We start from the raw sequence: 12,311 nt of genomic DNA, 5'->3' as shown, positions 1-12,311 counted from the left end.
CTCTTTCCTTTAGTATCCCGGCACAAACGGCGCGCGCGCACGGGAATTAGGCGCAGCGCGCTCCGGGCCATGGCGGTCCTCGTACTGTGGTAAGATTTTCTAAATCTACATTTTGTTAAAAAAAAAAATATTTTAATATAGTTATATTTTATTACAAATTACTAGTAATAGTGACTTTTTAAATAAAATACTTAATTTGGTAGGTTGGTAGCTGGACTGGCGCCGCTTTTGGGAGTGAACGCAGTAAGTAATTTTTTTTTGTATTTTATTTAAAAATTTACTAATAAAAACAAAGGTAGTTTACATAGGTACCTAAAAATTTAATATTCATTAAAATTAGGGAGCCGCAAGGCGTGCACGACATTCGATGCGCGGCGGTGGCGGGCGGGCTGACTTGCCCATCCGCTTGCATTCGTCGTCCTTTTGCAATTTCTTTCAAACGCTGACCATATCCAGTTAGCAGAATCTGACAAAACATGGTCAGCCATTATTTAATTTTTTTGGTCAAATAATAAGTTATATCTTTTTAACAAGTTCTTACGTCTTTTATTACAATAAAACAGATATTTATTCTGAATTAGATTTAATTCGGAATGTATTATACACTACTAACATTACAATATTTTATTGTACTCTGTGCTTATTATAAAGCAATAATGTGGTGTGGAACCGACAAAGTTTATCACAGTTCGGATGTGGAGCGCCGAGCAAACGCGAGTTGCGCAAACTATATAATATAATGTTTCATTTAACTAAGTATATGAATGAGTTATGTTTCTTTATGATAATTCTCTTTCTTTTCCTGATAATTCGGAAAGACTTTGTTATGTCGAAATATTAAATACTTACCTAGTTACAATTCAATATATAAAATAAGTATAATTAACAAAAGTGTCTTCTTTCAATAAATTATACAAATTATAAATTTAGATTTAAGTATATTGCAATGCTACTCGTAAAAGTAAAATTATACAATTATTAACAAAGCAACAAGACTACAATTCGAGCCCGAACGCGCTAAAGTACATAATGAGCTCAATAAATTAATTTGATAAGTATTTTCAGCATTACAACTTAGAAGCATTGTGTAAAAAAGTGAACTCCATTTCTTTCTGTACATATAAATACAAACATACATTGTAAAAATAAATAATATAAAAGTGTCCTTTCAGTCATTTTAAATTGTGGGATCTATAAAATCCCATACGGGATAAGAACATGATTATTTAGGTATCGTACGATTACGTATCTTTTATTAAAAAATACAAAATCACTATCAAAAACCCAAGCAGACGGCCAAGCTTAAAACTTTTCAAAACTATAGCTTTTCATTATTATTTGCACTCTTTACCTGGTACCTTTAGTAGGTATGTAAATTTATTTAATGCTCTATGTAGTTATAGAGGGTGAAAAATAGTTTCAAGATTTTAGACTTATTCTTTGTTATCGACGATTTAACTACTTATTCCTCAAGATTACTTTCTGTAGTTACTTACGTTAGGTACGTTTCATGTAGGTATATAGGTAGTAGGACGACTTTTCGATAAATAGCGAAATTTGGAAAGAAACATCGATCCATCCATTTTTTTAGTTTGTAGACATAATTATTAATTTCTGATAAATTGTATAATACCAATATAAAATTACGATTCTTTTTAAAGGCTATGGGTTAACAACCTGTCTATTATTTATTATTTTTTGGAGACTGTTGGCTCTGACTTCCTCTTGAGATCCCTCAAAGACGTGACTATATGTATGTATTTACCAATATAAAACAAAAAAAAACATCAATTCAATAATATAAGTGGACTCTTGCGGATCAGATGATTATTACCAAATCATCATCTCACTTCAGAGACTAACTTTTCACTATAGCAAATCATAAAACACAAGTTAGACATAACCAAACCATGGTGTGCCGTACAAATTACAAAAAATCTTTTATGTAATGTAGTTATACAGATATTTTTGGTTATTGTATATGGTAGTTGTCCTTGAAAACAACATGAAATTATATAAATCTGATATTTATATATTTTCATGTTGTTTTCAAGGACAGATAATCATTTCTTTCCTTTTTACAGCAAGACTATCTTCAATGGCAACCACAACCCGATCGGACAGGAGACGGTTTTAGAGTTCAGCCAAATTTGTACAACCAGTATTATCGGGGAAATTTGGGAAACTCCCCTAATAACGACAATGAAATCTATAATGATCGATCATACGGATTGTCAGGGCGTCCCGACCCTCCGTCCTCTTGGGATCGGCCGCGTACGCCTGACCCTTCGCCAACTTGGAACCCCGGCGCATCAAGGTTGACCCCGTCGCTGTCACCCGGTGTAGCATCGTCCTGGGATCGCCAACGACAAAATGAATTTGGTGCACCCACAAATGTGTTAGTTGGTGGCAATAATTACGATGTCTATGACCCAGTTACAAAGCAGCGAACTTCTACAGAACGTAATTGCACGGCGCCTGGATGTTGCACACCGAAGTGTTTCGCAGAAAAAGGCAACAGAGTAAGTGTCTAATTCATTTTGATTATTCACTCAATACTTATGTAATTTTCAGTTATATCTTTTACGGAACTTAACTTCTTTCAGCGCGTTTAATAAGTTGGTTTATATTTTATCGTAAGCTTCTAAAGCCTACTTATAATCAAAGCGTTTTTACGATGTAAGTTATAATTTAATTAAATTATATAAAGTCATAGTGATTCAACTGGAAGAGAAGGCAGATTTTTGATTTTATCTAATAAATTATTTAAAATTTAAAAGTTATTTTTACCATATAAATCGGTCATATAATAACACTAAAGGGCAAAGGTACAATTAGAAGACCCGATAGAATACGAAACGTCACACATCAGCTATAGCAGAGTCATCGTTGCCGTACCTTATCTTAACTAGATTTTCGGAAACGGTAAAGTTCTCTTAAAATAATTTTACTGCACAAATTTATTATTTTAAATAAACTTTGTTCAAATTACATCTAGATGATATTACGAGTAACTTTCATCTCTGTTCTCTAACCCAGTTTTTAGCACAACAGAAGCGCGAAAATTGGAAGAGATACTATTCGTTACAAGGTTTTGTGTTCTATGTACTGACATATTTTTAGGGAATTCCCGGTATACCAGGTCCTCCGGGCCCGAGAGGTTTGCAGGGCCACGAAGGTGTGGAAGGTCCTCAAGGTTTAAAGGGCGAAAAGGGGCAAATAGGACCTCAAGGACCCCGTGGGCCAAAAGGTGAAAAAGGCAAAACTGGAGAAAGAGGATTCGATGGATCAGTGGGAGCACCTGGTCCTCAAGGTGACTTTGGATTTCCTGGCCATCCAGGGAGAGACGGATGCAATGGTACCGACGTAAGTGATTTAATAAAAAATGAAATTAAAACATGTGTTAAATTTCAATTATTAACCGTTCTAATCACCGTGCATTTTTGACAAAATAGGGCGTGCCTGGCCCATCGGGCCCACCGGGTATACAAGGACCCCGTGGTATTCCCGGTCCCAGAGGAGATAAAGGTGACAAAGGAGAACCAGCCGCTGCTGGCCGATATCCAAAAGGTCAAAAAGGGGAACCGGGAGACAACGGATTAAATGGAAGAGAAGGTCCAATGGGTCCGCCTGGTCGCGATGGGCTTAAAGGGCCCAAAGGAGACATGGGACCTATAGTAAGTAGAGGGAAACCTAAGATTTTCTATCTCTAAGTAAGTTGTTACACTGAGAATATTCACTGCAAGCAATATAAAACATGTAGGTATGTATAAATGTATCTTGAAAATTTATTTGAAAATGTCAACGAAAATACTAGATATCATTAATTGCAAAATATATTTTCCCTTTAATCAATTCTCAGGGATTGCCAGGCGAAAAGGGAGATAAAGGTATCAGAGGCGCAAAGGGTCAGGCAATACCAGGTGAAAAAGGTGACAGAGGGGATAAAGGACCTAAGGGGCGTGATTGCGACACAGCACCTGCAACAAATAGCAATGTAACATACATATCTGGAGAACCGGGGGCACCTGGAGATAAGGGAGACAAGGGGGCGATGGGGGAAAGAGGCGATGATGGAATCCCTGGCGAACCAGGCCGAAATGGGACACCGGGGAAGAAAGGCTCCAAAGGCATAATAGGAAACCCTGGTGAACGTGTAAGTCTTTTGTTAAGGTATCTTTTGTGTGATTATTTATTCAAAACATTTACAAAGGGTGGATGATAAATATTTAAATTAAACAAATAATTTATATAATTTGCTTTGTAATCACCTCTAGGTACATTGAAATTTTGTATTATTTTATTACAGGGCCGTGACGGACCTTACGGTGACCCTGGTCCGATGGGAAGAAAGGGGGATACTGGAAGCCTTGGTATTGCGGGTCTTCCTGGGCGCCCTGGTTACAAAGGGGAACCCGGCCGCGACGGAGCTCCAGGGCCAAGAGGTCTTAGGGGTGTGCCGGGGGCACCTGGAGGTCGTACTGGTTCACGTGGTCCACCGGGTCCTCAAGGGCCTAGAGGCTACCCGGGGGCTCCTGGACCTAGCGGCAATGACGGCAGACCAGGAGACAGGGGAGAAACAGGTCCGATGGGTCCTACAGGAGGGCCCGGTGAACCAGGCACTCCAGGTATTGAAGGTCCAGCCGGCCGGAAAGGCGAAAAAGGAGAACAGGGGCAAATGGGAATACAGGGAAGTGTAGGTCCCCGGGGATACGATGGACCACAAGGCCCTCAAGGGCCAATGGGACCTAAAGGCGAGGATGGCATTTCTATACCAGTAAGTACTTTTATTTGTTTTTGAGTTTAGAAAATTAAATATACCTATTTACCCTGCAAGGGATAAAGACGTGATCATATGAATGAATGAATATAGGTACCTGTATTATTTTATACCTTAACTACAGCTGCTTTTTTAAGGGAGGGAAAGGTGCCGGTGGGTTACCTGGTTATTCAGGGCAGAAGGGTCAAAAAGGAGATAAGGGCTACCCTGGAATAAGAGGAGTTCCGGGCGATTCAAAACTCGGTAGACCAGGAATGCCAGGTCCGGTTGGAAATAAGGGTGATAAAGGAGAAAGAGGAGTACCAGGTGGCGACGGTCGACCTGGCGCTCCGGGTCCAAAAGGCGATATTGGTGGGCGGTGTAACGAATGCTGGCCGGGACAGGCGGGCCTGCCCGGGGAACGCGGGAATGACGGGCCGTCGGGTCCGCAAGGAGACAGGGGCCCACCCGGCCCACCTGGTGTGCCTGGACAACGCGGTGCTGATGGCGTGGATGGACGACCTGGAGCGCAAGGACCACCGGTATGTTTTATCTGTAAATGCGGTTTAAAGTTATAATACGTAGGCACTCTAAGAAATTAAGTTCTTACGCTTAAAGTTTCGAAAGAAAGGAATTTTGAAAGTCGGTAATTTTATCTTGTTCAGCCTTACAAAGTAAGCAACAAGATAAGCGTATTCGTTTTCAATAAACATTTTCGGATAAATAGTATACTGTGACAACGTAAAAACACTCGATATTAACTTATTTGTATAGAAAACCATATTTGAATAAATAAATTACATAAGAAGATAATATATTTATTAAATACACTTTTGTTTAATGTGCAGGGCGAACAAGGTGACAGTGGGCCTATAGGAGCACCAGGTCCAGCTGGAAAAGATGCAATTTGTTCATTTGAACTGGTGAAAGGTGACAAAGGCGAAAAAGGTGACATGGGGCCAATAGGTTACACTGGACCCAAGGGAGATCGAGGATTGCCGGGTCCAAAAGGAAATATTGGAAGTGTTGGAATGCCCGGACAGAAAGGCGATATAGGTTATATGGGGTCACCTGGAGCTGACGGCACACCTGGGACACCTGGTATACCAGGTTCGCAAGGAGTGGATGGTCGCAGTATCAAGGGTCAAAAAGGAATGGAAGGAGAAAGAGGGCTTAAGGGAAACAAAGGAGAATTTGGTTTTAAAGGATTGAAAGGTGAACCAGGCTATTGTCCAATTAGTAGCCTAATAAACACAAAAGGCGATAGAGGTTTACCGGGCCCACAAGGACCTCAAGGACCACCAGGTGGGTCTAGCATCAGGCACTGCAATTGTCTTAATTTTTTCAGTATTCAGTGATATACATTATCTCTGAATACTGTAAAAATAGGTAATGATAAATACATTTATTTTTATAATAGATGCATATGATTACGAATAAGTGAATTACATATTATTCCTAGTCTTATTAAAAAAGTATGCAACGATCGTAGCATGTAGAACGATATAGTATCTGCCTACGAATTATATCCGATACCTGAATTATAATAAAAGGTACCTAAAAATATTATCCAATACTGTAACAATTTCCTTCAAAACCTTGTTTGAAACCTTATTTGAGACTAGCTTCCGTCCGCGACTCCGTCCGTGCGGATGTCGGTCTTCGCGTGGATGGTTTAATTTTCCATTTTGAGTAACTCTGACAATGACATCTTATTACGGCGCTGAATCCATTGCGAGTAACGCAACGCAGCGGTTCTACAAAACTACGTCTATGGATAAAATAGAAAAATTAAGATTTATTTTTTTTCTTCGTATTTTTCCAGGATAAAAAATATCCTATTTTATGCCCAGGATAATAAGGTATAATTATACCAAGTTTCATCGAAATCGAACCGTTAGTTTTCACGTGATGCCTGAACATACAGACAGACAGACAACATTTTTTTTAATCACATATTTGGGTTTGGTATCGCTCCAGTAACTACTATACGTACTATTTATTTTTTTCAATATTTTCAATGTACAGAATTGACCCTTCAACAGATTTATTATATGTATAGATATAGATAGATTGCAAATTAGAGATAACGATTCAAGAGTTTTATGACCGAAGGTATGTTCTGATAAATTAAAGTCAATGCTGAGATCAACTACTGTTGTACCTAGTAACAGGAAACAGTAGCCTATATAGAAGATAGTGTATCTATATTTTTTTAAATTTCAAATTACAGGAGATATGGGCCCGAAGGGAGACAAGGGTGAAATGGGATTGCCTGGACTAAAGGGTAATACAGGCTATCCCGGATTGCCCGGTCCTGTTGGTCCTCGAGGACTTCCTGGACAAAGAGGCGATAAAGGTGATATGGGGCCGAAAGGTATATCAGGAACGACTGGCAGCACCGGTCCTCGAGGGATCCCAGGAATACCAGGATCGAAAGGAGACAAAGGCGAACAAGGCCTTGCTATGGCTGGGCCCCCCGGCCCGCCAGGTCTGGTAGGCAATCCAGGACTTCCGGGTATGAGAGGACCTGCAGGTATTCCAGGGAAAGATGGTCCACCAGGTTTACCAGGTTTAAGGGGTGAGAAGGGTGAAATCGGAATTACGGGACTAATGGGACCCCCTGGTAGACAAGGAGATAAAGGTGAACCGGGTCCTGTCGGGGCAATGGGTTTACCTGGGAGACCTGGTATGCCAGGACGAGATGGGCAAAAAGGACACGATGGACTTCCTGGAAAATCCGGTAGACCAGGTGTAATAGGTTTACCAGGCCAAAAAGGAGATAAAGGAAGTCCTGGCCCCGAAGGACTCAGAGGATTCCCAGGATTGCGTGGAAAAGCGGGACTTCCGGGAAGTCCAGGTTTGAATGGAGCACCAGGCGATAAAGGCAATAAGGGAGCACAAGGATTTCCTGGTTTGAATGGAAATCCTGGCACGGATGGACTTCCAGGAATTCCTGGACAACCAGGTGACAAAGGAGATCAAGGACTTGCTGGTCCACCAGGAATGCCAGGACTCCGTGGGTTTGATGGCGAAAAAGGAGATAAAGGCGAAAGAGGCTTTAATGGATCTAAAGGGGAACCAGGCTTTGCTGCTGATAAGGGAGACAAAGGAAATCCAGGGCGACCTGGTATGGATGGAATGCCAGGATTAAATGGGGAAATGGGAGATAAAGGTGATCGCGGAGAACAAGGCTTGCCAGGTCTTGGATATCGTGGCCTACCTGGTATTAAAGGCGATCGTGGGCTTCCGGGAGCCAGTGGATTGCCTGGTATGCCTGGAGATAAAGGGTTCCCTGGATATGCAGGTCGACCAGGAGAAAAGGGTGATAGAGGAATTCCCGGTGATAACGGTCCACCAGGACTACCTGGCATGGATGGTGCTCCAGGATCCGAAGGCGCACCTGGTCTAGTTGGATTGAAAGGAGCCAAAGGCGATAAGGGTAATGAAGGAAGAGCTGGCCGTGACGGTTTTTATGGGTTGAAAGGAGATGCAGGCCTACCAGGTTTTGAAGGTCCAAAGGGTGATATAGGTTATCCTGGTCCAAAAGGAGATCAAGGACCTCCATGCCAGCAAATAAAAGGAATTAAAGGTGACACAGGTGCACCAGGATTCCCAGGAGCAAAGGGTCAAAAAGGCGAAATAGGACCAATAGGCCAGCCAGGAATAAGTGGTGACAAAGGAGACAAAGGCGACCTAGGATTTCCTGGCCCCTTGGGACCTATGGGCTTGCCTGGCGAAAAAGGTAATATAATATTTTTTTGTTTATTATTGGTATACTATTGCAAACCAACAAAAATAATTTAGTGATGTAATCTATCTAATTTATGATTTCTGGTTTTGTTTATAGGAGTGCCTGGTCCAGTAGGCCCACAAGGCACACCAGGCAGATCGACTGTATGTGAAAAAGGTATACCGGGTCTTCCAGGTAAAAATGGTCGACCTGGTATGCCAGGCGCACCTGGGTTAATAGGCGAAAGAGGTTTACCAGGTCTTCCAGGAGTAGCTGGTGAACCGGGGACACCTGGATATCCGGGACTACCAGGAGAGAGAGGTGAAAAGGGCAAAGAAGGGGTAGCTGGTCCTCCAGGACATGACGGTCAACCTGGTGTACCCGGGCCACCAGGTATAATAGGGGTAAAAGGTGATAAAGGTGACCAAGGTCCCCCAGGATACGGCTTACCAGGTGCACAAGGAGACCAAGGATTACCCGGTATGCCTGGCGATAGAGGGCAAAAGGGTGATAAAGGTGAAATTGGATTCCAAGGTCGTCAGGGACCTCCAGGACCAATAGGCTTGCAAGGTGTGCCAGGAGAAAGAGGACCTACTGGTGCCATGGGATTCCCTGGAGCTATTGGTCAAAAAGGAGATAAAGGAGAAAGAGCGCTTATCGTTTACGGAGCTAAAGGCGACCGTGGCCCTCCAGGTCCACCTGGATTAATAGGTCCTCCCGGACAAGATTGTATCCCTGGTATTCCATGCATTGATGGTCTTCCGGGTGAAAAGGGAGACAAAGGCGAACCTGGACCTATAGGACAACCAGGTCCACAGGGTCCTCCAGGTAGAGAAGGGTTACAAGGTGATAGAGGAGAAACTGGCCAAATCGGTTTACCAGGACCACAAGGAATTCCTGGAACACCTTGCTTGAAAACTGACTACTTGGCAGGAGATTTACTTGTTCGTCATAGTCAGACTGCGCAAATTCCAACCTGCGAACCAGGCCATATAAAATTATGGGATGGATACTCCTTACTGTACGTGGATGGAAACGAACAGGCACACAATCAAGATTTAGGACAAGCAGGATCTTGCGTCAGAAAGTTTAGTACGATGCCTTTCTTATTCTGTGACCTCAATAATGTTTGTCATTATTCTAGTCGAAATGATCGTAGTTATTGGTTGTCAACAAGCGAAGCACTGCCTATGATGCCCGTTGAAAGTAATGAGATTATGAGACACATTTCAAGATGTGTTGTGTGCGAAGTTCCAGCTAATGTAATAGCTGTGCATAGCCAGACACAAGATTTGCCAGATTGCCCTGATGGCTGGTCCGAACTTTGGATCGGATACAGTTTTGCAATGGTAAGATAACTTTTATCATTACACCCACTTAAACATAATACCACTCGTGGTCAAAGGTTCACCTCGAGCTCTCCTCGAGAGAGGTGAGGATGCAACCGAGACTACTACCATTAGCATTAGATTCTCTGCTGTAACATTCTTGGGAAGTTCTTTTGTTTTCTCAAGCCTACAGTCGAGCCGCCTTTTGTTGTTTAGGTAGTATAAATTAAGTTGTACTTAATAGGACTCCACTTATTATGTTAAGACCATGGGTGTACCTACTGCATATATCTTGAAGCAAATTAGAAACAAATTCCTATGAACCCAATTTCTGGTCACAAAACTAAGAAAAAGAATCTTAATTGAAAGTGATTGTGCCTCTTTCTTATATTCCTTCATTAAAATTAAATTTTATCAATTTTCAAATTCAAGCACACGGGCGCCGGAGGACAAGGTGGTGGTCAAGCTTTAGCCAGTCCCGGGTCTTGTTTACAAGATTTCCGCGCGTCGCCGTTCATAGAGTGTAATGGTGAAGGTGGCACTTGCCATCATTTCGCTAACAAACTCAGCTTCTGGCTGACTACCATTGAAGACAGAGAACAGTTCGCAGTCCCACGTCGAAGTACACTCAAATCAGGAGACATAACGACACACATATCAAGGTGTGCCGTTTGCATCAAGAAAACATAGCGCTCACTTAACTAGCAATCAAAAGTAAATGCCTAGGTACCCTAAATAAATAAGAGGGGGAACACGTACTATATTACTGAAACACTATCGTAGAGTATAAAATACAAAATACAAAAGCAAACATCATTCTATAATATATTAGTACCAGTCGTTTCTGAATATTTGCCATAATAGTAAAAAGAATATTACACCAAAGCTATTTTATTTAATTGTTAAGTATAGTTTACTATCCCTAGTTTATTTAAATATTTTTTTACGTTATTAATGTGATCTTTGTTTCTTTTTGTAAAATACTTATAAGTACCTAAATACTTAAACTTTATAATTTTCTTAATTATAGTATTATTGTAACTACTAAATATAAGTTATTTCAAAATTGTAATATTTAAATCACTAGTCACAGGCATCCAGCAAGCATCGCACCACCAAACAATTTTTGTTTACCCAAGGGAAGAGGCTGAAGCAAATCTTTAATTTGCTATTTTCGATTGGAAATGATGTGCTTATTGTAAACAGGAATAATAACCATGGAGGACCGAAACAACTTATAACGTTAAACGTTTTTTTTAATTGAAGACAGTCGGTTTTATTATATGTGTATGTGCGTTTTAAACAAACATGTAGTTTAGTAGGTACTTTACCTAGTTAGGTAAAGTACATATATCTATATATCTTAGTACATATATCTATATATCCTAGTATGTACTTATATATTTTTTATCTTATAATTTATTATTTTAAAATTTGTTACAAATATCAACACTCACAACACACTTATCACTGTCAGGTAATAAAATGAATCGGTTCAAGGGACGTACATCGCATAGCTGTAATTCAAAAAGTTTAGAAAATTGTTAGCGTTATTTCAAGTCTATATATTCCACTGGTCTTAAACATCTTTTTTGTAGGGCTCACTAGTGAAATGCATTTACTTTCATTTTATCATCGGTCTTATTGCTTAATATATGCAGCTCTCAGTACACATAGGTACTATATACATTCATAACACGGTTGGGTGGTAAATTAAGTATGAAGAAATAAGCACTGCCATTGTAGATATCTACTAGGTATAATGTTATTTTTAAATAATAGAATACATACTTACTTATACGAATAAATAAATATGAAAAGTCTACGTAAATTATTTTTCCTACTAGACCTAGACATACCTAAATATACTTTGAAATCTATTATGTATACCTATATAAGCGAAAAACACGTTTCGAAATCTAAAAAACTACTGGACTAATAACGATGAAATAGGCAGATTGAAACAAGAGAACGTCCGCTAACAAAAGATTTTTGGAACATACATACAGGTTAAAATTATAAATTTGCTTTGCCGTAATCGGGTCAAAACAGGGTCTATTAAATATAATTTTATATTATTTATATAATGTTTCTCCTCTTAGATTTCACGGGTCTATACACCCCGGATTTTTGAGAGGCTTGCGTGGGGATATAAATCCAACACGTAGAGGCCCTTTGGAGAAGTTGATGTTATGTTGTTCTCCTGCCAAAACCCGTTCCCGGCCATATCAATAGACGATATGTCCAAGAACAGGTCTCGGCAGGAGGTGGAGCTATTACAAAATAAGGAAAGGAATGATGGGTTATGGAGTTGACGTTTGGATGGATTTAAAATGGGCTATTGCTGGAGAAGTTCGGACACCTGCCATAATCATGAATATGTGACTATTATGTGCCAGGTGGTGACTCGCCACTCACTAAATGGGCCCCTCAAATCAGTCACCAGGATAAGCAACAAAGGGGCAACATCGGCGTGGGTGGCTAAGGATGT

At 40.6% G+C, this 12,311-nt stretch overlaps 1 protein-coding gene across 1 annotated transcript; it reads left to right on the top strand.

The window, feature by feature from the left end:
- Positions 1-10: 10 nt before the first annotated feature.
- LOC106139944 (collagen alpha-1(IV) chain) lies at positions 11-11,643 on the top strand. Its single transcript, XM_060945178.1, has 12 exons — positions 11-89; positions 204-243; positions 2,085-2,522; positions 3,124-3,366; positions 3,456-3,677; positions 3,863-4,156; positions 4,310-4,777; positions 4,918-5,301; positions 5,608-6,064; positions 6,993-8,504; positions 8,610-9,841; positions 10,253-11,643. The coding sequence occupies exons 1-12, from the start codon at positions 70-72 to the stop codon at positions 10,508-10,510; spliced, it is 5,568 nt and encodes a 1,855-aa protein (XP_060801161.1). The 5' UTR covers positions 11-69; the 3' UTR covers positions 10,511-11,643.
- Positions 11,644-12,311: the final 668 nt, after the last annotated feature.

This window comes from Amyelois transitella, chromosome 2 (genome assembly GCF_032362555.1).
Source record: "Amyelois transitella isolate CPQ chromosome 2, ilAmyTran1.1, whole genome shotgun sequence".
In the NCBI taxonomy this organism is placed as follows: Eukaryota; Metazoa; Arthropoda; class Insecta; order Lepidoptera; family Pyralidae; genus Amyelois; species Amyelois transitella.
The sequence above is the reverse complement of the archived record's forward strand: the minus strand, read 5'-3'. Positions and strand labels throughout refer to the sequence as shown.

Excerpts from the sequence above, each read along its gene's own strand:
- LOC106139944 (XM_060945178.1), top strand. The coding sequence starts at position 70 with ATGGCGGTCCTCGTACTGTG. Across the intron at positions 2,523-3,123 it reads TCGCAGAAAAAGGCAACAGA|GGAATTCCCGGTATACCAGG; the intron begins GTAAGTGTCTAA and ends ACATATTTTTAG. Across the intron at positions 3,367-3,455 it reads ACGGATGCAATGGTACCGAC|GGCGTGCCTGGCCCATCGGG; the intron begins GTAAGTGATTTA and ends TTGACAAAATAG.